Genomic DNA, 23,889 nt, shown 5'->3' with positions numbered 1-23,889 from the left:
AAAATTGTTCAAAATCGAGAATTCATTCTTCCCCTACCCTGACTCTTATATTAAAGTGATAAAACAGCAATGCTATTCAAACTACAGGCTTGGACTTACTGCCCAGTCCAAGACTGCTGATTTACACTTCTTGGAATGGTTGAAAAAGCTACAGTATCCATAATTCAATTGAATGTTTCCTGCATATTTGATCTGGAGTCCAGACTTGAACATGGGCATAGCAAAAGACATAAGAGCGGCTGTAAAACCTTCTATTGCCATTTAATTTACACAGCTTAGGAGTTGAAACCAGGCCAAGCTGAAATGATGTAAATGCTGTGACCAAAGCACGTCTTTTACCAGAAAGTTGTTCTTCTTGAACAGAAGTGCAGCTCCACATTTCTGTTTAGTAATGCTCTTACCTCATTGACCTGTTTCTTGTCTAGATGGAAGACCTGCCCAGAGCTGGTGGAAGCAATCTCCTCGTAAACCTTGTAGCCGATGTGAGTCCTATCATCACAGTCCCCTGTCAGCACAAACACCACCTACACAAACATATATATATATATAACTATATATATACATATATACATGTGCTCTATTTACCTGTATGTTAAACCTGTATACAATATGCTATTTTTTGCAGTAATATCCAAACCTGTGACTGCTTCTGCTGAATAAGCTGCAGGACTTCATGAGTCAACTTGTAATCTTTGGAACGGGCATCTGTGAAGACGTAAATAAAGGATCCTGGCAAGGAGATCTCCAAGGCAATCTTAATGGCGCCAATGCTCATCTCTGGACAGTCCCCACCTCCCTGAGAAAGAGCAGGATATCATCAGCAAATGGTGTGTATGTACATAAATGTATGTGTGAGTTTGTGATCAACCAACACAGCTCTCTGATTTATTTAGTCATTATTAGTTAGTATGCAGTCTAAGGTAATACATGGCCATTTCATTAGGTATACCTGTACAATGACAATTATTAACATAAACTGAACATTATAGGCATTATTCAAGTCAGGTGTTCTCATGAACCATTTGTACATATAGCTACGAAAAGTAAAGCACAATGATTTGTATGTATTTAACGTATTTGTTGCTGTTTGCACCACACTGACTGCTGCTGTATAAAACACAGAGCTTTCAAGCCGGGGAGCGGAGTTCACTTCCTGGTAAGGCCTGGATACCCGACCTAACCAAGTTCATTCATCTGCTCACCAGAAACGGGATTTTAACCCCAACGTTATATAACGTCGGCCCTGGAGGTAACGAGTCTCCCCTGGTTTTCTGATCACGGTCGGAATCGAAGCGATCAGGAAAGGTTAACACATTGAACATTTTAAATTAAACAGCTTATTAACGTGAGCTTGTTCCCCCGTGTGCGCTGATGCGCTCATCTGTTGACATTTCCGAATGCCTTCCAGTTGCTTAATAAAAGCGGGCTTTCCACACAAACACACGTACATGTGTCATTAGTATGAGAAAAAAAACAACGAGATTTTAACTGTGTCGGGCTCGGGCCGGGCTCGGACATAAATATCATAATGCCTGACGGGCTCGGGCCGGGTTCGGTCACGGCTCTGTCGGGCTCGGGCCGGGTTCGGACGGAAAAATTCGGCCCGATCCTGGCTCTACTTCCCGGGGAAAACAAAAGACTTTCCTCTGGAGTGTTTTAATCCAAACCAAAATCTTTTTCCTAAATTGAACTAGTCGTTTTGGTGCCTAAACTTAACTGTCAGCGCTCACTTTTTGTCAGTTAAACTTAACTGCCACAGCCCCTGAAAGGACCGTCATCTCGCGGTGCCCTGTAGCCGGCTTTAAGTGAAAGTCCTTGATGCCAGACTTTCCAATCAGCAATACATAAATAGCACCAACATTACATCTTGAAAAAGATATCTAGTGGTAAAAATATCACATCCATGAACTTTGTAGCTTTTAAAGATATGCCGCTAAAAATAGACAAAAGGATGCAAAAACAATATTTTTTAACCATACAAGCAACAAACATAGTTTAAAAAAAATTGTGACGTAGGTGTGAATGTGAATGTTCAATCTGTCTTTCTCATCCTCTGTCATTCTCTTAGGGGGGACATCTAACATCAACATCTTCAACATCTAGCTAGTATCACCCCCAAGAGTAACATCTAGAATGAAGTGACCCATGATTTTAGTCCAAGGAGGGGGGGAGGTGAAGAGACAGGAATCATCTGTGTCTCCTGAACACGAACATCTCCCCTCTGGACAAAAATGCACTCCCCCATACCCCCATTGCCCCTAACATTAAGCCTGATAAACCCTCTGTGCAGTTTTGTTCTTGTGGCTTAAAAAGATGAAGTGTTGCCTAACATCTTCACCCTTAAACACAATTCATGGCAGGAGAATCTAAATTTCAAGAAAAATGTCAATTCCAAAGTGTATCTTTTCCGTGCGTTCTGGCCAAAACCTCTTCAGGGGTGTGCAGGTGAAGAGGTGAGGGGAGGAAAAACAGACTCAGGAATGAAGCGGCAAGTGAGAGGAAACTGGATCTCTTCCATTCTACACACAACACGCTCGCACACCAGATCAACTGTAGCACATGCCAAGGATGCACAGACACTTGCCAAAATATTTTTCTTCAAAGGACAGACCTCTGAATGCTGCTTATCTCTGCCGTGTCTGTCTCTGTCTATCATACTGTAGCTAGACATAAGGAGTACCAGATTTGCAGTTTTTCTGCTTTGCTACAGAACAGGCTTTGTGCACAATTTCTTGTCTCTCTGTTTAGCTGTCTAGCCATTGTATGTTTTTGTTTATACATTTGTTTGTAATGGTGCAGGAAGTCAAATAAACATGGGATGAAGATTTCTTTTTATGTACAACAGTAAGGTCACCATATGACCAAAGCCATGAGTGTTAGAACACCTAGCTACATTATATGAAGGATGAGACCCCACTAAAACAGGGAACAGTAATGGCATGTCTCTTCTAAAAGTAAAGAAAAATAAACTATTGTTTAAAACTTCTTTCATCATCCAATGTAGACTGACCCATTAGACTTGGTCTTAATCAGCTAACAAACGTTCCCACCCAAACGTCTGGTATGACCACAGTCTGCCACTTTTATCAAGGCCAGATGACATTATGCTAATGCTATAGCATAAAGGCTACTGCTGCTGTTTCCTAGGTTTGATGAATGTGATCTTTGAACCCACCTGAACGTACAGCTCCCTTAGCTCATACTGGAACTTCTTGGGGTCTGTTGTGATTGTTATAGGTCCAATCTCTGCAAAGAAACAACAGAAAGAGGTTTTGTGATTAATAGGGCCACAGGCTGAAGCATTTTTTGTTTCTTAAATTCTTGTCCTTAGCCAAATATTGCTTTTGGCAGATTAGCACGGATGTCCAGATTATAATGTCACGATATGAATTGCAGTGAGGAAAAAGTTCAGGAAAGGAGATATATTTAACCAACAGAAAAAGGGAGAGGAGGAAATGTGAGAAAGATACGTGACATATAGATTGATGGATAATAAAGAAAAAAACATAAAAGGAATGACAAGGAAGGTTGGAATTATAGTCTTAAAATGTTTCTCAAGACAGATATAATGATGATGAAAATTTGAAGGTGTACGTACTGATATCATGTGAGCTCTGAAAGACTTCCAATTCATTCTGTCACTGATGCACAAAAGCTGCGATGAACCAGAATTGAATCTAGATATAGTGGAAGTCAGTGAGGCTAATTGATTAATTGACCAATCGTAACAATCCTCCCTGCCATTTTTGTGTTACTGGCTCTTCTTTGGTTGCAGACGAAATACTTTATAATTCGGTTATTGAAATGTTCCTGTGTCAGTGTCTGCTTAGGATTTGGCTGAAGTTGGACCAACTTTTTAACTGTACCATGAAAGTCGAGCACCATCTCTCCCAGGGTTGGTAGTCACTGCTGTTTCTCAGCTTACTTTGTTCTATCCGTTAATGAGCTGCTAAGCCCCTTCTTGAGTCAAAACTGTGTGACTTCAGCCACTGCAGCTGTGCTGTGGAATGAGCCTGATGAGGGACTGCAAAAAGCGCACGCACACACACACACACACACACACACACACACACACACACACACACACACACACACACACACACACACACACACACACACACACACACACACACACACACACACACACACACACACACACACACACACACACACTGCAGTTTTGCACATGCAAGCATATTGTAAAACAAGGTTTCCCTTGTTGAAGAGAGGACAATTACAAAGCATCCATGACTTTTGAAAAAGGTTACTGTTTGAACTGTTTTACAACAGTCTTATACTTTGTCTAGAAGCCAGGGCCCAAATTTAGTGCAGTGACAAGACTTCTCAAACAGAATTATCATGAAGGACTTTCTATTCTCTTTCTGTCTCAAGTGATTTTGTAAAGTAAAAGATTTAAGGTTTTTGAGTTTGACATAACTTTACACCGCATACAATGAGGAATCAGAAGCATGTTCTTTTCTTCGCCACCAGCATTACCTTACATTTCTTCTTGAAAAGCACTCCACAAGCACTTTCAATTTCTATAAGATACACAAAGAAGCAAGAAGCCTTTTTCCAAATGACCCAGATTTTGGCATCCATGTAAATCCTCAAGGTGGAGCGAAGGAACATTTACAAACTAAAACTAACATGGAAATGTGTCTGGCTGCTCTGAACGGAACATGCATCTCGAGCCAAACTTTTCAGAGCTGGAAAAGCTGACGTCCTGTTCCTTATGGGAGAAGTTCCCATGGCTGTTGTAAGTATTCTTTAGACTAGTTTGGCTACGGTGATCCTAACCACAGCCACTGTCTTTGCACCAGCACTGTGAAAAATCATAGCTAGTGCTCATGAGATCTAAACAGCATGAGACGACGTAAACCTAACCTATGCTTTTCAGTGCCAGCACCAAAGTCTAACATGCCTGGAAGTTTCGGGGTCATCCCTATGTTCCCCGGGTCCTATGTTCCCCGTTTTTCCCAAAAAGGGTCCTATGTTCCCCTGTAGCAATACATACCGGGGAGCATAGGACCCAGGGAACATGGGACCCGGGGAACATAGACACGTTCCCGAAGCTTCCACTAGAACTATTGGGGGACCCTTTTCCAGAAAAAGGGTCCTATGTTTGTGGAGTTTGTATGTTCTCCCCATGTTTGCGTGGGTTTCCTCCGGGTGCTCCGGTTTCCCCCACCATCAAAAAACATGTACTAGGTTCTCCAGTCTGTGCCCTTGATCAAGGCACTGGCTCAGATCTGGAGTTGGTCCCCGGGAGCTGTAAATGGCTGCCCACTGCTCCTTTGAGGGATGGGTTAAATGCAGAGAATGAATTTCGCTACATGTACAGTATGTGTATGTGACAATAAAGTACCTTTAAAAAAATGTGATCACTGCCACTGCTATATAAACTCTCCAATGTGGCAGAAGGTCTTGTAGGCCAGAGAAACTTTCCAAAGTGCCAAATCATATCATGGTCACAACTTTGAAGTAATGTCAGTACAATGACTCTTTCAATTGTCTGTAGTGGCTTGTGAAGCTCTCCTGTCTTATGTATTGCTGCCAAAATTCAGAATATATTTGGTTGGAAGACGTTAACGGCTGTGACCTTTCATTGCATTGGCCTTGAAATCTATCAATCTTTACGGTAGGGTTAGGGTTAGCCATGGAATTTGGCAGTAATGGTGGAAAAAGTAACAGACCTTTGTATGAGACCAGTCTCATACAAAGAGGGGAACATAGGACCCAGGGAACATGGGACCCGGGGAACATAGACACGTTCCCGAAGCTTCCACTAGAACTATTGGGGGTTAAGTGCCTTGCCCAAGCGCACCATATGAATTACATTACGTCTTCATTTCCAAAAACACATTTGCCTGCAGGTCTGTAGAGTCAAACCAATGGTTCCTTCCCTGCACAAAATATCAGAACCTGAATATTATAAATAAAACATGATTGAGGATATAGGATGCTAACTCCCCTTAAATGACAACACATTTAAGGGAAATCTCAAGGCAGTCCTTTGGCTGCCACACAGGAAATTATTTTAACACGGAGCACATACTGTAAGCGGCATGAACATGACAAAGTGAATGAACTCAAAAGTCTCTAAAGTCTGACAGGAAGGAGTAACACAAGAGAGAAAATGACCAAAACAAAAACAAATCAAGATAAAGGTCTGCATCTCATCCTCTTTTTTGTATCTATTGTGTAAGTTGTTGACACAAGGGGACTTGAAATAAATGATCAAAACAACCTTGATATTCTCACAGCACTCATCCGTAATGCCGGCTGTAAAAGCATGCAACTGCAAATCACGTGTAAACCTAAACATGCACAGAAATTCTAATGGGATCGAACTGGGAAACTGTCTAATGACAGACTCAGTTTCACCTCCGCTGACATTCAGATTTAAAGTAATTTGCTGGGAATCACTAATGCATTCATTGCAAAGTGAGTTTCTCTTTCCTTACAACATCACCAGCAAGGAATTTCAAGGCCAATGCAATGAAAGGTCACAGCCGTTAACGTCTTCCAACCAAATATATTCTGAATTTTGGCAGCAATACATAAGACAGGAGAGCTTCACAAGCCACTACAGACAATTGAAAGAGTCATTGTACTGACATTACTTCAAAGTTGTGACCATGATATGATTTGGCACTTTGGAAAGTTTCTCTGGCCTACAAGACCTTCTGCCACATTGGAGAGTTTATATAGCAGTGGCAGTGATCACATTTTTTTAAAGGTACTTTATTGTCACATACACATACTGTACATGTAGCGAAATTCATTCTCTGCATTTAACCCATCCCTCAAAGGAGCAGTGGGCAGCCATTTACAGCTCCCGGGGACCAACTCCAGATCTGAGCCAGTGCCTTGATCAAGGGCACAGACTGGAGAACCTAGTACATGTTTTTTGATGGTGGGGGAAACCGGAGCACCCGGAGGAAACCCACGCAAACATGGGGAGAACATACAAACTCCACACAGAAAGGCCCGGAACGACCTGGATTCAAACCCAGAACCTTCTTGCTGTGAGGCCACAGTGCTAACGATTGGGCCACCATGCTGCCCAATTTACTTATTTACGCCCATTTACTGTCATTTTTTCATTCATGAAGGCAAAGACCAGGATGTTTCTAACTTACAATTACTCTGGTTTATAAAAACATGATCACAAAGCTCCATAAAACCAGTGCAGTGAACAACAACCGAGGAACCCCTAAACTGAACCTTCAGTTCATCAATACCAGCAGCAACACAGTCACAAAGGGTTATGTTCTTTTTTCCTATTTACAGCCACCAGTTCATTGATGGTTCAAGATTCTTATTAATGCAATTTGCCCAAAGTGCCCAGTTTATCAAACTAGTTTAATGAGCCACTGTATGTTACTGGTATATATTTACTTAAATAAAGATCAGATAAAGGAGCTTCTATGGCTTTTCCCATCCAAAAATATCCAACAGGTTACACAACATGTAGCTGTTACAGTACTTAACAGCAACAGAGGCCATAAACAGACACAGCTTTCTGTCATTCTGCTGACTCAGGGTAAAATCTGCCAGGAAAAGAGTGGCTGTCATTCTGACCGTCAGCTATGAGGCATAATTCACTTAATCAGCCCCACTGAGAAAACACATGTGAAACAGCACACGGTGCAATTAGTGTGCCTCAGTGAGGAAAGTGACCAGCACTATATATACTGCATGCAATGGAGCAAACATGTTTGCAAAGCATAGGTAGGTAAGGCACGCAAGTCCATTTACACTCTTGACATATAAATGAATGCACAAACACATATGCGGTGGATAAAAGGTAAACAACATAGTGCTCTGTAATTGCCTCAGTATGAGCAGCCATCAGTCTTATTAGAGTGTGCACATAAGCTAAGTCTCTCTTGGGAATAGGTCCCGGGGAGCGCGCGAAAGCGGAACCCGAAGCCGGGCGGCGGGGAGGCAAACGTCGGTAAACATCCAGAGGCGAGAGCCGCGACGTCTGCGGTACGTCGCCGTTTATTTATATATATATATATATATATATATATATATAAATAAACAGACCCTGTCTTCAGGTTGACTTTTGACCTTTACAGACTGATAAACATGCTATTGAACTCTGTAAAGGGACTGGATAGAGTAATCTTTACATAAATCCACCTAGAGCACATTAGTTTAGCTTTTATGCTATTTCAGATTTTTTTGTTTTTTTATTTTTTAGTATTAGTTAAGTTTATACTAGAGTTCTAGTTCACTGTACTGTAGAAAAAAACCTCACTAAGGATTTTGGCAGGTGTGGTGGTTGAAGGAGCAGGGGAGGTGGTCACGTTGTTGCAAAGGGCGTCATAGACACCGATTTATGTTTTCCTCCGTGGGTGCTTCGTGGGAAATTAAGAATCAATGACACCAACATAACCAATCACACTATGACAGACTCTCCACTTAGCACCAACTGCAATGTTTAATTGCACGGTATCGGCTCCTATGAATGGTGTTGATTTTGGATTGAAAAAGTGAGAGAAAAGAGTTGCATTTGTCCACTGTGAAGGTTTAGCAACTTTGTCAAGTGGGTTAAGAAGTTTTTTTATTGTAAAAAACCAGGGTAGCACACAAAAGTAAAAACCAAAATGTAACGGTAGGAGGCAAACATCAGTAATTATTGAGAAGTGTGGGCTGCAAGGTCTGTGGTACATTTCCATTGCAAATATCCCATTAACATTGAGTAAAAGGGCCAAAACTTGTCTACGTTGATTATAGCGCCCCCTAATGGCCGAGCTTCGCCAAATTTGGTACAGAGCCTCAGAGCCGCATGCCAAACGAGCACCACAAGGTTTGTGGTGATTGCTTTTACCGTGGCAGAGATATTGCATATGCAAATTTTCCATTTAAATGCATTGAGTTATTGGCCAAAACAAATAAACGTTGCTCCCAAGTTCCTTGCTGATAACATTTAATTTGGCCGAGATATGATATGATACGTGTGTGGTAGCTAGCTATGAAAATTTGTTTGGTTGTCAAATGCGCATGCTTTAATGTAGCAAAATTCCTTGAGTAACTTTTGGTCAGGTCCATCTGGAGATGCTACCTACCAGGTTTCGAGCTGATCCGTCGCACGGCCTAGGAGGAGTTAGAAAAAGTTGGTTTTGCGCATTGTGCGATATTGCGAAAAAGATTTTAAGCAAAAATGGGCGTGGCCTATATCATTTGATTCAGCTTGATTCAAGGAACACGTAGATGTAAGGATTTCTAATGTATGATGTGTAATGTGGGAGTTAAAGGCAAAAAATCATTTGGCTGAGATATGGCAAAGTTGGTGTTTTCATAGTTAGCTACACAAATTTGTTTGTGCGATCGCGATTTTTCATGCATAAAAGTTTAGGCGGAAATGGGCGTGGCCTATATCACGTGACTCAGTTGGATCCATGGAACGCGGGGATGTATGGTTTTTGAATGTAAGGTGTACGGTGTGGGAGTTATAGGGCCAAACGCGTTTTTTCTGCTATAGCGCCACCTAGTGGTGGAAGTGGGTCTATTTTTGCGCCTGAGGTCCTTGCGGAGTTTGGGACCATTACTGAAAATGCCAACCCCCCACCATGTACGGTTTAGGCTGTAGTCGGAGTTTTAGGCGGGGAAGAAAAATAAAAATAATGTATGATGATGATGATGATTAATCAGTAGCAAAACAATAGGGTTCTACAGCCCTGCTGTATGAACGGCATAGCTTTGCTATTGCCCGTTCTTACAGACTCGGGCTTGGACCCCTAAAAAAGGTCTGAGTACACTGCATCCAAACAATGTGTGGCACTTAATTGTTAATGTTCTTTCCTTTGCAATTGCTGTCCTTTTCTTCCATTTTTAATTATTCACTTTATTATCCATTGGTAACTTCTTATTCCTTTGTTTTCTTTTTAATTCTTCTTTTTCTCTTATGGGATAATAATCTCCATTTATTTAAAACACAGTCAATATTTCTGGTGTTGTCCATCTCCTCACTGCTACAGAACAATAGCCACACTTGTAATGGTGCCAGATCAGAAATGTGTTCTTTCACCACGCTGAGCCCAACTCATACACATTTTAATTTTATCTTCTTCTTCTAGCAGTATGACGTTTGAAATAAATTCAACAAATAAAGTATTCAAATGTAGCTTAGCAGAAAGGTAATTTAAGGAGCAAGTACTGCTTCCAACATGGACAGGGTACGATTTACAAATTTTCATTTCCTGTCACATCTACTGTCAGGTATATTCTCCGTAATGCATCAAAGACCATAAAAAGATCACATTTTGGCTTGATGTAAACTGACTGTTTTCAAAATCTCTCCTTTTACTCTTTCCTCTGGATTGGAGGACACTTCTTGGTTACGAGGCTGCAAAATCCATGCTCAATCTCATCTTTTCTTTTATGTTTGTTCACTACATTTTCTTTCTGTCCTTTATTACAGTATGTTTCTGGTTCTCCCTATTTTCTTCCTTACCCTTGCTCTTTTAAACTGCATCTTTTACCCTGCCTGACTTCACCAGCTGCCATCTAATGACTGCGGTTTAGCCCAGGGCTGACGACAGGCTTGATTTCAAACCACCACAAACTTGAATTTGTGATGGAAACTTCTTCCCACAACCGACAGAGTGAGAGAGCAGGACCACCAGGCAGCTAAACTCTGCTAGCTGCAGCGCTGCCTCTCTTGTTTCATTTCGCTCTACGCAATTGGATGTTTCTCAGGACGATGCGCCACAAATCCACAGATCCCTAATAATGGCACTCATGAGTTCAAATGATCACACACAGCCTTTCACACATAAACATAGAGTGAGACCCAACTGATGAACACACCACACACAGGCATGTAATCCCTCCCAGATGCATGGCCTGATGGGGGAGCGTGTTCCAGAGACAGATGACAGCTCTGAACCCTCCACAAGTCATCAATTCCACTTGATAACTGGTGCCGGAGACAGAACACAGAAGAGGATGCAACCTCTTAAGGGTAAGTCTTACAGTAATTAAGTGTGTGCCACGTCTGTGTGTGTGTGTGTGTGTGTGTGTGTGTGTGTGTGTGTGTGTAAATCTATGATTGTCATTTATGGGGACGTGTGGTTCTGTGGTGTGGCCATTAATGCAACCAAAGAAACATGGTGACCTTGCAGTAAATGGATATCTTCTGCCTGTGTGTGTATATGTTACGTGTGTATTTACTATACTGTGTATAGGTGTTAAAATAAATATCAGACAATGAAATGCTGAAGAAAGAAATGCTGCTTTTCATATTCTGTCTCTGTCTATTTTTCCTGTCACTGTCCTCTTTCCAAGAAAGCAGAAATAGGGTTAAAGTAATTCTAAACGTCTGAGTTAATGGTTTTTAAAGTAAAGTCAACATGATACTGTTCATATAATAATATACTAATATGCTAAATAATATAAAATGACCTGAACAGGCAATATGTGATGTTAATTGTTGAGACGTGATTTTGGTGAGGTATGCTCCACAAACTACCATTATTTTACTTTAACCTCCACCATCCTTTTTATTTGCCCCTGACAGCAGTATCTTATTAAAATTATCTGAGGAAATAACTGTTGTGGTCGTCCAAAGATTGCAAAATATCTCAACACGGCCATCTGAGTGCTATTATCGCCCGGTGATCTTCATAAAAATTCGTGGTGACGTCATTAACTCAAACATAGGCAGTTAAGTTTAGGAATTGAATAATAATTTCAACTTGTTAACTGCATATTTTTAATGCTCCATTTACATCTGGTTTTGGAAAGGGTGGAGGCAATCATAGTGGAACCAACAAAGATGTCTTTTCTTTAGGATTCATATAAACATTATCACATGTCGACAGTCAGAGCCTTCTCACTACAAGCTCTATATGACTGAATGTGACGTGTGGAATTGGAAATTCCTACAAAGAAAAACATAAAAGAGAGCGTTGAATGTAATCTTGTCTGCGTGGTTGGGTGACCGCCTAGACTTTATGTCTGAATACCAGCAACAAGAGAATATATATATATATAAAAATAAACAGACCCGGTCTGACCCTGTCTTCAGGTTGACTTTTGACCTTTACAGACTGATAAACATGCTATTGAACTCTGTAAAGGGTCTGGATAGAGTAATCTTTACATAAATCCACCTAGAGCACATTAGTTTAGCTTTTATGCTATTTCAGATTTTTTTATTTTTTTATTTTTTAGTACTAGTTAAGTTTAGACTAGAGTTCTAGTTCACTGTACTGTAGAAAAAAACCTCACTAAGGATTTTGTTTTTTGAGCCAAGTATGTCACAGCAGTTTTTGAAAGCAGATGTTTCACATAACAAACATCCCCAATTCAACAATCTATACTCCACTGTCTTTTCTGACGCTTCATTGAAGCACGACACAGTCTGTTAACAATCTGACATCCTAGGTCAGGTTTTGTTGGTTATCGTTTGAGTTTATCTCTCTTTGACATCTTTGAATACAACTTTATGTAGGCAATCAAGGTATATTTTGAGATTACTTGGAATTTACACAGTCCTCACTTATTTGCAGTAAGTAATGTTTTCATCATCTTCACCTGTGAAAAATGTAAAACTCAAAAACATATAAATCATGGTCATGAGTACTGGTGGTGACACCTTTGTATCACTAAAACGACATCTTACAAAACCAAACTGCTTACAAGACTGCCCCCACCCCTGATGTGTTGTGTTGTGCAACATATCCCTTAACCGTAATGCATCACAGCAAAGAGGTAAGACAGATGATCATTCTATTGCCTTGACAACATATTAAGGATGCGGAGGACTGGAGAAGAGGATGAAAAAGACAAAGCTGTGGCTTAGAGAGGCATCAGGTAGTGTTGTCTCTGTAAAGCCTCTAAATGCCTTTCAATGAAAGGGCAAAATCTGGCACGGGCAGCAAACACACAGAGAACGCTGTGATGTTTCTACATATGGTCTCCATTGTAGAAATACAGGCCAAAACCCTGAGACTTGGCTGAGGCTGACTCTATGATTCACTCTCAGAAAAAAAATGATCTTTACAATTAAGTGTGGCCTTTTAATTGCATTAACTTGCCTCAAAAATGAAGTAGAAGGCTTTAAAATAAATGGCAACAACCTCAATACTACAACCACAAAACTGTTAAGCTCATGACCAAGTATTTCATGAGTGATGGTGTAATCCCAAATAGCTCAAAAGTGACTGGGTGGTGTTTTCTGTGTTGTGTGCCTTTTCTTGTTTTACTGAGGAAATTCTAATTGTGCGCACTGAGCAGATCAGCACTGCCGACCACACACAGATGCACACTCAGATGTCTGAGGCCCTGATTTTCAACCAGTGTGCCACAAAAGTGCCTTAAGAACTGCTCAGATGTGCTGTGATTTGAATTTAAAATTAAAGTTATAAATGGTTATATGGAAAAGTAGATTATTTTAGTCTTTTCAGGTTTCCATGACAGTTGACCATGAGCCCAGCATGTGCTTGTCATCAGGTTGACACAGAATACCAGGTTCATCAAAATAAGCTCAGCTTTCAGACAGAATTATACTATATTTATAGGGAATGAACAGAGTTAAACGTGTATTTTGTAATTTGTAAATACTTTATGGAATGCCCAGGGATTTTTGGAACATAGAAAGTGGGCTATGGCAAAGTCAATGTTGGGAAACGCTGTTCTGAGGGGGTCTTCATGATACATGTCTTCCCCCAACACACACTGCTCAGAGGCAGGGGCAGAGGGCACTGACAGCCTGACCTTCAGCCTTGCAGCCTGTAATTCAAATTCCCAAAACACTTTTTGCCACAATTAAAAATCACACAGGCCTCCATGTCAATCAAAATTCTTAGATGCCTTGTTTCATTTCTACTTCTATCCCTTGCTTCTATCTTTATGTCCTTTCCTCTAGCGCAGACACATAGACATGTCACTAGTTGTGCAGCCTTTCAGTAAATTATTCAGGTTTTTCTGGAAGAGAGAAATAAGAGGATGAGAAGACCTAATAAATGATAAGAATATACCTGCAAAAATGCAATTAAACAGAAAGCATCAGAGAGATTTGGCTCACTGAGCCAAAACTGACAAGACTTCTTTCACAGTGACCCATGAACTCATCTAGTACATCTTGTCACTGAAAACGTCCTGCTTTCGTATGGCTGTAAACCTATTGTCCTGCGATAAAAAGATCATTAAAGTTTTACAAGGAAGTTATGCCCTCTTTGGTCTATTCCAGTATAGCAAAGCTGGCCCAGTAGACAGAATTTAATTAACGCAACAATAACTGACTTTTTTGGCAACAACACTGACATATTATCACCTCGTAAAGCGGTGAACGTGTTAGCAAACAGTCAACATTCATTTGGAGTTGTGTCTCAGGCAAACTGACATGCAAGTCCAATATTCACATTCTTTTTATCACTGTTTTGGTCTAGACTAACTGCTGAGGGAAATATCTGAAATATATCTGAAATATCTCTTTAGCAGCTAAACGCTTCACTGTTCACTTCACAGATAATTCTCTGTCGGTTTGTCACAATGAGCTACTGAATTGATAAGTGCAGCTTTACGGATTCAAATCTGTACCAAAAAAGGAAAATTAAGTTTGGCCACAAAATCAAGAGACAAGCTGTACCCCTCCTATTCTCCTGTCCTGCACATTCACAATGTACATGGCATGTGTTTGAGATTCATCCAGCTCAAATAAATGCCTGTATGCGGCATAAGACGGAATAACTCAAAAAATATGTCTTCTGTTTCTATGGGAAGGAGCACATCACTCAAGTATTAATGGTTTGGCAGTAAATGTCACTCTGAACACACCCGCCAAGCTGCTGAAACTTTACATATGTTTCAACTAAAATGTACATAAACAGCTTACACAGTAAAGAAAATGAGGTCATGCCATACCAAACCATGGGAATGTTCAACTCTGGCACCAGTTCTATATGGACGCAAATCTAATGTGTTCCAAATGAGTCCTCCAGACCCCAAAAGTATGACGTAAAACAATGAAATCAAATGAATCTGTGCTAGGAAAAATGCTTTCTTAATAATATTGTCTAGACATCAATCTGTAGAGTCTAAACTGACTATAAAAACGCTGATTTGAGGAAAGCCCTCATTAAAGGGGCAACAGTAAAAGTGAGGTCCTGCTTATTATTATCATGAGTAATAAAGCACTAAATACTACTAAATACAATATAGTGTATGTATGTCTGCATGTCTGCAATGAGAAGCTGGAAACTATCCACTTGGATTCCAGGGTAGTGATTTTGAAAGAGGACCCAAACATTTGTTGTAAAGGCATGAAAAATGGGTCAATATGTTATTCACAACTTTATTTGAAGCGGAACGCTTTATGTGACTTAAGCCTTCTCTAGCCACTGCACAGCAGTGGACAAAACTGCAAGAACAGCATTTAAAAGGCGCTCCCGCCAACATATGGCAACCAGTGGCAGCTGTTATCAAAATCACCTGACTTGCCTCGGGTGCTCAGCTCTCCTAGATGAATGGACTTGGAGTGACTGGCTGCTTATGCTGTGGACACATGGTAAGAGTTAGGGATAGGTCAGGTAAACATGTCTGCCCAAGGAAAGGGAAAACACATCTCAGACATGCAGCAAAACGGGCATTTGTGACATAGTAAACTGCCTTCAAAAGACTGTTCTTTTTTAAACTTGTCATCTTAAATAACACTCTCTCTCGCTCTTTCGATGCAGATACATTTTAATTGGGCAAATTATACTCTAAGCTTGACAACTGGACCACAAGCTTAAGGGGACGTAGGGTTTACAGGGTCCAAATAAAATATTTAGTACATTGTTGACTCCTTTACATTTAAATAATCATTCCATGTTCATTAATATATTATAATAATATTATTGGGCGTTCAGAAAAAATGCAAAGGGCTGAGTTTGTGGTGTGTTGTATCAAGATACCGGTGAGACAACGAAATGCAAACGGTTTATAACAGTATGAGACAGGATGTTACAAGTCTGGAAAGTTATCACGGTAACAATCATTCTATCTTTGGTCAGGTAAACAGTAGAAATACAGCATTCATGTTATAAAGTAATCAACCTGGGATGTACCGTAAGCTTGCAATCGTCTTGGATGACATCATATTGCATTGCGGTAAAAGTTGAGCCAGGTTTAATGTTTTTGCTAGTGCCCTCAGTGTTGGCACCGATGTTGTGCCAACAGAGTGGCCTCATTCAGATGAATGTACAAGGCATTTCTAAGGCCTCCATCATTAAATGATTCTGTCACATAATTAACTTCCACAGTCTGGGGAGATGAAAAACACATTTAGTTTTATTGCATACACTCTTCCCATTCTTCCTTTCTTTCTACTTTAAGCCTTAACTCACTTCCAGCCATGAAGCATAATGTCTTCACCCCTATAGCTACGTGTCATCTAAACTTTCCAAGTCAGTTTTTCCACTTTTTCACTACTGCAGCCTGTCCAACATTCACACCTCCATGCTCAGACAGTTACCTGAAAGATGCTGGTTTACAAACAAAAAACCAGGAACAAAAGATCAAGAGGATATTAATAAGAGCCCAGACAGTGATGTCAAAGAGCCCTTAAGGTCAAGACCAGGGCACAGGAACCCTCAGGACCTCAGGATGAGGTATTCAACAGAGGTTGGAAAACAAATTTCAAAGCCTGGAGGGAAACAAACCCAACATGGTGGAGAGTACAAAGTACCGTAACGTTTGACACATGGGTCATTCATGTCAACCACTGCATTCAAAGGTCAGCTACCTGTGACTTTTCTAAGCACCTCGGACTCTCTAAAGCTGTCATACATACACATTTGTAAACAGGGAACAGAAATGGACGTTTAAAGCGACTTAGCAGCCCTCAGGTATGTGCTGCCTTTCAAGCTGAAAGGGGGACAACCTCTGAGCACCGATTACAAAGCTAAATAGAGTTGAAATTATTGTGCTAAGAACACCACGGGGCATTTCAGAAGGTGCATGTACAGTCCTAAAAATTAAAGGCCATTTTAATATTCCAGGGCAGGTCTATTTGAACATGAAACACAAAGACACACACTGTAGTCCACCACACTCCTCTCTCCTCTAATTCTCCAAAAACCTCCACCTCTCTCTTATGGCATTCCTGCCTAATAGCATCATTATTGACTCTGTCCAGCTAAATGCAGACTCCTTGTAATCTCACACGGGCGGGTCGGTTCAGACAAAAAAAATGCTGCTCTGGAAAGAAGGAAACAAAGGGAAAAGGGGATGGTGGAAAAGGACGCTGAACACCAACAAAGGAAGCCCTGAGATGAGTGCCTTTGATCATGCAGAGGAGGTAGAAGCTATCCCGTCACCTCCTCTCATCACTCCACACCCAGAGCTTTGGGCCATCTCCTTCTAACGTAAGTTAATTGGCTGGAAAAAGGTAGCAAGGCAGGCCATCAACTCAGCGTAATCAATCTACAGAACTCATAACTGAAACAAATACTTAAAACAGAAGCTGTCACTGTCAGTGATTGATTATTTATCTGTGTTCATATGCAGATATCTGTTAAAGGCATAGTTGGTTATGTTGAAAAGCTAGCAAGATCTGAAAGTAGCATCTCCTCGGGCTCCATCCAACCCCTCCCCCTGCTCTCAGGGCCCCGACCTTCACACGGACGTGCACAAGCACCACTGTGTCACTGCTTCAGAGCAAAGCTGAAAAAGGACCACATTTTTACTTCACCTTTTATAAGGTTACCATGCATAGGACAATGTAGAAGAACAAAAATCAAAACAAGCAAATAATTGAAGATGGCACAATTTCAAGACATCAGTGATTGATTGCATCCTGGAAAGGGTCCAAACCTTTACTGACTGCAAAGGCTTCGCAACCAAACATTAAATATAATTACTTTATTTAAGTTTTTGTTAACTTGTTGCTTTTGGACATTTAAAATTGGAGGACTACACTGCTAACCACTATGGAAAAAAGGAAAAAATGTGCCACTTTTGATGTAGATGCAAACACCCTCAAATTAAAGCATTTGAAGGATTTCAAATGGAGCAATAAGGTTATAACCTTATTGTTCCATTTGAAATCCATTATGCTGGAGTGCACAGCTAACACAACAAAAACGTGTCGCTAACCCAAGGCACTGGGTTCTGAACCATCTCAAAGTCAGCTAATTAAACATTGACACGAACACGTACAGGGCACACAAACACACCCTCTCACAGCAAGGTAGTATTTACAAGGACGAGCATGTATGTAAGGACGTCAGCAGAGCCATGAAGAACGTAGAATCTCTGAGGACACAGGAAACAAATCTGTGGACACACAATCTCTTTATATTTCACATCAACTCCTTACAGCACATTATTCACACAGTGTCTTTTTTATATGGTTAATCGGAAAACCGCACAATTTAACATTAATTCCGGGATAATGCTACATTTCCTGGCTTGGTAATGGTAGGAGTGTTGTGAAATGAAGTTTATTTGGCTGTAAACTCTCAAATAAATGGTCCATAAGTCCAGAGAGTCTGCTTGCAATACACCTTTGACTCCACCAGCCTAAGACTGGATTCCTTAAAGACGTCATTGTTCTCTGGACTGTAGCTACTTAAGAGAGATGTTCATGTTCTTAGGTCGGTTATTAGGACGGTATTTTAAAAGGTATTCTCTGATAAAGTGAATGTTATTTTCAAAAGTAACCTCGGTATGAAATAATAACACAACAGGTTGGCCAACAATTCAACCCCACCACTGTTTTATTAAAGTGTTTTCAGACTATAGTGCTAAATACACAACCCCTGTGCCTCAGTAAAATATCCTCTTGCTTTCTTTCTTTCTCTCCCTGCAGGATGGAGGAAGGGGGGAGGCTTCCTGACTGATCTTCCCACACAAGCCTGACCCCAATATCCAGGCATCCTCCTGACACTCTCGCTTCACGAACACACACACACACACACACGCGCACACACACAGGCCGAGAGAAACAAAGATACACAAACACACACTCTAATGTTTACCGTGTCAGATTGCAGTGTAAATAAAGGGGAAGCTCCGGCCTCTGATTTAAAAAGAGCCAAATCAAACAGGAGGGACTGTGTTATCGCACTGGGTCGGATAGAGAAAATGGATCAGTGTCAGAACGAAACAAACCCAAAATAAAAGTTCTTATGAAAACAAAGCTGATTCTCTCTGAGGATCTGGGAAATTGTCAGAGAAGGACAAAAAGTGAGGAAAGGGTAGAACAACATTTGCAGAAATGTTAAGCTACCCCTGCTTGCAGTGTGCTCTGCTAATCATTCCTCTATTCCCGGGGGGGGGGTTTGGAGAACACATTCTGACATCCTCGTAAACATTTTAAGAAGCAAACGAACATCACTTGCTGGTGAGGGACAAACACAAAGAGAAGTCAACACCAAATTTCTGAATCAAGCTGTTGCAGCTTTGGTTTACTGTAGGAGGAGAATTGTATAATTACTTCCTAGTGACAGTATAGTAGTAACATTTGCTATTAATCAATTGTTGAAGTTGGATACAGGTTGTAATCACATAATTCCTTTACTGTTACTGCTTTGTCCAACATACAATGCATCACAGCTCTTTTATCATCTGCTAATGATCTGAGATTTCCTTTTACCCCCTGAAGCACACAATAATAAATTCATCATTTATTACACTTGTGTATACGGAGCATATTTCTTCCTTGAATATAATTATTATTCTAGGCACAGACTCTGTGATGGAGAAATTGAGCTTCATAAGAATTTGTGACATGCTGAAATTTAGCAGAGGAGAGCAAACATCTGGAAAAGGAATCTGTCTCTTCAACACACAGATCACCTTTGTCGATTCATCTCGTTCTTTCTCTCTGCAGTTGCTAAGTGTATTCAAGTTAAGTATATTTTAAATGTATATATATATCATGAAGTAGCAAAGGGGAAGCACATCTAAAAAGACCCAAATCACATTTTGGCAGGATATGTCCCAAATACTACAAAACAATTCAAAAGAGTCTATCGTAAGAAATGTTTGAAATAGGTAGTACCCTACAAAAAAGTTTGCTATTGAGTGCAACACACACTCTGATTTTCCCTCTGTCATTTCTGCCACTAATTGTCTCTGGCTGCTCTTGCTTTTGATGGAGTATTTTTCACAGGTGGACATTTAACATGTCTCACCTCCGAATCAGCAAACAAACCCCCTTCACATGGCATCACAGCAGCCTTTGATGGTGCTTTTGCAAGCAGGTAAGTGACCTCTCCTCCTTCTCAGAAAATAGTAATTACAGGGACTTTAGAATGTGTACACAAAGACTTTACATCACCAAAACTTTTAAACTTTATACGTCAACTTCAATAATGTGGTTGTGATGGTAAAGATGCATTTTACTTGAAAGTGATATAACTAATGTAAGTTACATTGAATGTACATTGTTTTCATTACCATACTACAATACAACTGCCAAGGAGGTCTCAAATCAAATTAGTCCTGGATATTTAACATTAATTACACAGAACTTCTTATTTTTACAAGACCATGCACCTCTGACCTACTGTACATGCCAGTGTTACTGTTATATAGCCCAATGATATATTGTCTGGGCATTATTAGCTGTTCAGAATGAGAGAGCACCCAGGGGTGATGATAATCATCAAGTTGCATTGCAAACCTAACGCCACACACTAACCCTGGCGGAATGCTAATGATAGTGACCGTCAGGCTGAACATCTGTGTGCAGAGACAAAATCCCCCAGAGTCCCTCCTCTGGAGGTGTGAGGGACATTAGGCATTCAAAGGGCGGATTGTGAGCAAACTATTACATTTCTCACTTTTCTGTGTGCTTTTGTGGTCACAGCAGAGAGTAAACTCCAATTAATCACAAACGTGTGCAGACATATTACAAAGAAAGCTAAAACAAAAATGTCACGCGTAAAAAAGTGACCATTGTAGAATCAGACTTTCATTCCACATGCTTTCATTACATTACCTGGATCATGGAAGGGGACCAAGGCAAAGTTATACAGAGTTTTCTGTGGTCTGCTCAGGGATGTTTCCAAAATCTTGGACGCGCCCTCGATGACCTGAACCAAGTCGTCGTACATGGAGCCGGTTACATCAAAGACGAATGCCAGGGTGGATGCGCCCTCCGGGATGTCCTCCGTTGTGGTCCCGGTCCCTGTGTCTTGCCCGGCGGAAAACACCACTGACAGCGCAAGGGACAACCACACCAACCTGCTGCCCATTTCAGATCCAAGATGCTTCTCAAGCAAAGTTATTGAGTATTTTGTTCTCGCCAGTTAAACCTCAGGGTGAGTCTCGAAATAAAGGAAGAGACATCGGGCTCTTAAAAATGGACTGGAACGTATTTAGAACAACTTACAAAGGGTACAACATCAGCCAAATAAAACGGAATAAATGTAGGAATCTCTGAGTTTTCGTGCGCGTCTTCTTCTGCAGTTTGTGTGCGCACAAGTCGCAGCCACTCACTTCTCTGTGAACTGATCTGCGTTCCCAGCAGCTGCAGCAGTGCCTGTCGTCTGTTGTCTGCAGAGTCAGGAGCCCTTGTTCAGCTCTGTCATACAAAGACCACCTCTCAGCTGGGCAGAAAGTCTTCAGGGCGCAGACTACCCCATGCAGAATCGCGGTGCTCTGATTGGACGAGATGTTTTTGGTGACTTCGAGGGACCGGGTGTTCGTATAATTTACTTTACGGCGTCTCTTAATACATCCATGCGTTACACAAAGAGCTGCAGCGCCGGCTGCCATGTTTCCCGTGAGCCAATATACGGTCATAAATGTGTATTGTTGTTGGATTTACATGCCAGTAATGCACTTGTTGTGTTGCAGCTCTCACTGTTTTTGTTTCGAGAACCAATTATGGATCTGAAGCGATTACATGCAAATTATTAGAAGTGCAATTAATGTCGAACTATTGTGAATCATAAAACTCGGACAGAAAGTAAGCAATAGTTTAAAATGCTGATCCTATGCATGAGACAAGCTGGTATGAGACAAGGACAATCAAAAAACAGCTCTTCAGTGATTTTGAGCTCTCTACCGCCACCTGGTGGTTGTAGTTTGACCTCACAATCAATTGCCTACAACATAAAGCACATTTTGTATGTAGTGTGCAATGGACAGTATACTGAAGAGTTTTAATAGGAATAGATGTCTACACCACTATCGTTAAAAAGTGTTGATAGGAGATATTTTGTAAGTTCATAAAAAAAAGGTGGCAAAACACAACACCAACAATAACAATCTGCATCAATATTAGCAAAGAGTTTTACATGAGTGAAAAAAAACAGAAAAAGTGAAACATGGAAGTAAATAACTAATAATGAATGGATTTAAATTATACATATATTTTCCCCCTTGGGACACAGTGGCACGTACACATTTTGTCCTTCAAAAGCAGTGGTGGAAAGTAAGTGAGGATATGTACACAAGTATTACTTAAGTACAGCTTTGAGGCGCTTAAGCATTTCCATTTACTATTTCATTACATTTTAGAGAGGAATATTGGATTTTTTTTTACTCCACTACATTTCTCAGACAGCAGGAGTTACTTGTTACTTTTAAAATTAAGATTTGACATTAGAAGCACATGTGATCAGTTTATAAATAAAGCACATTACAATGTTAAACAGTGCAACAGAGTAAAAGACTGATAATGTTATGAGTACTTTTTACACTGTTTGAAAGTCAACACAGTGGATGTAGTTAGTTAGACACAAATACAACCAATATCAAGTATCAGTAGCAATATTGCAGGCAACAATACTTCTGAAAGCCTGTCTTTGTATGATGAAACATATTACTGTTCAATTTACTCAGCAGTTTTCACTGATGATTTCAGCACTCAGTTACCTAAATTATCCAGCCCATCACATCTTTCTGGCTAAAAGATGCAAATGTAATTTCCTGTTGACTTTTCAGTAATCCCGGTCTCCATCTAATCTTGTACTAGCCTGCTCTGGCTTGTTCGAGAAGAGACTCCACAGACAGTAACTGGCGAGGGGATACTACAACCTCCTGACCAGTTTTAAGGCTGGGGTACATCCTCAAAGTTTCCAACACCTACAAGTACTTATCAAGTAAGCCTTAAGTTTTTTGAGAGCATCAATCATTGGCATTTATTCACAGCTGACATTTTGACTTGTTATAGTAGGAAAAGCACAGGTGTTATTAACAAGATTAACGACAGCTCCACGCAATTTAGGTGTTCCAAGTATAGCCATGCTATGGGCCTTTTGCACGGAAGACATTTTGACCTTACACAGTAGGAAAAGCACCATGTGTAAATAATCAAATTAATGATAGCTGAATTCCATTTAGCTGCTTGGATTTCAGGGTCCTGGTATTGTGCATGCTGGCTCACTGCCCCTCACTGGGACACTTAAATAGAATGGAGCTGTTGTTAATGTTATTAGTAACACCTGTTCTTAATGTCTGTTGTTGGAAAAGTCTATTATGCATACTAAATGTCATGTTAAATTATGGCTAAATGAAATGTTGCCATAATTCAAGTCAAAATGTCTGCTGTAAAAAGGTCTATACTAGCCATAGACTGTAAAAATAATATAATATATATATATATATATATATATATATATATATTTTTTTTTTTTTTTTTATACAGTCTATGATATCAGCACCCTGAAACCAAAGCAGTGTCAGTATGGAAAAGGGAATGGGCTGGGAAGTTGTCCTGGTAATTTAACATCTTATTTCAATCCATATCTGTTTGAAGTTTAAGCACCAACGAGCAACTGCTGATGAATATCAGAAATGTTATGGTTGTATTAGAGTTATGATGGATGTTAATTCAAAGTTCAACTGTATTCAAGTTGCAGGGTTCTTCTGTGTATGAGGAATAGCACAAAAGAGGTCTGAGAGACTGTGTTCATGCACATCTGTAAGTAC

At 40.4% G+C, this 23,889-nt stretch overlaps 1 protein-coding gene across 2 annotated transcripts in view; it reads right to left on the bottom strand.

The window, feature by feature from the left end:
• hmcn1 (hemicentin 1) overlaps window positions 1–21,710 on the bottom strand; it is an 89,463-nt gene extending 67,753 nt beyond the window's left edge. The window contains exons 1-4 of one of the 2 annotated variants that reach the window (XM_031313892.2): window positions 20,951–21,710; window positions 3,176–3,246; window positions 638–796; window positions 402–524 (exon numbers count right to left, since the gene is read on the bottom strand). In XM_031313892.2, coding sequence (XP_031169752.1) covers window positions 402–524; window positions 638–796; window positions 3,176–3,246; window positions 20,951–21,206 — 609 coding nt within the window. In that variant the 5' untranslated portion in view covers window positions 21,207–21,710. The remainder of the gene's footprint in view (window positions 1–401; window positions 525–637; window positions 797–3,175; window positions 3,247–20,950) is intronic. The other variant, XM_031313891.2, reaches the window with a different exon arrangement.
• Between the last annotated feature and the right edge of the window lie 2,179 nt (window positions 21,711–23,889).

Source organism: Sander lucioperca, chromosome 11, assembly GCF_008315115.2.
Source record: "Sander lucioperca isolate FBNREF2018 chromosome 11, SLUC_FBN_1.2, whole genome shotgun sequence".
NCBI classification, from domain to species: Eukaryota; Metazoa; Chordata; class Actinopteri; order Perciformes; family Percidae; genus Sander; species Sander lucioperca.
Note: the sequence above shows the minus strand (reverse complement) of the source record. Positions and strands in the feature narration are given on the sequence as shown.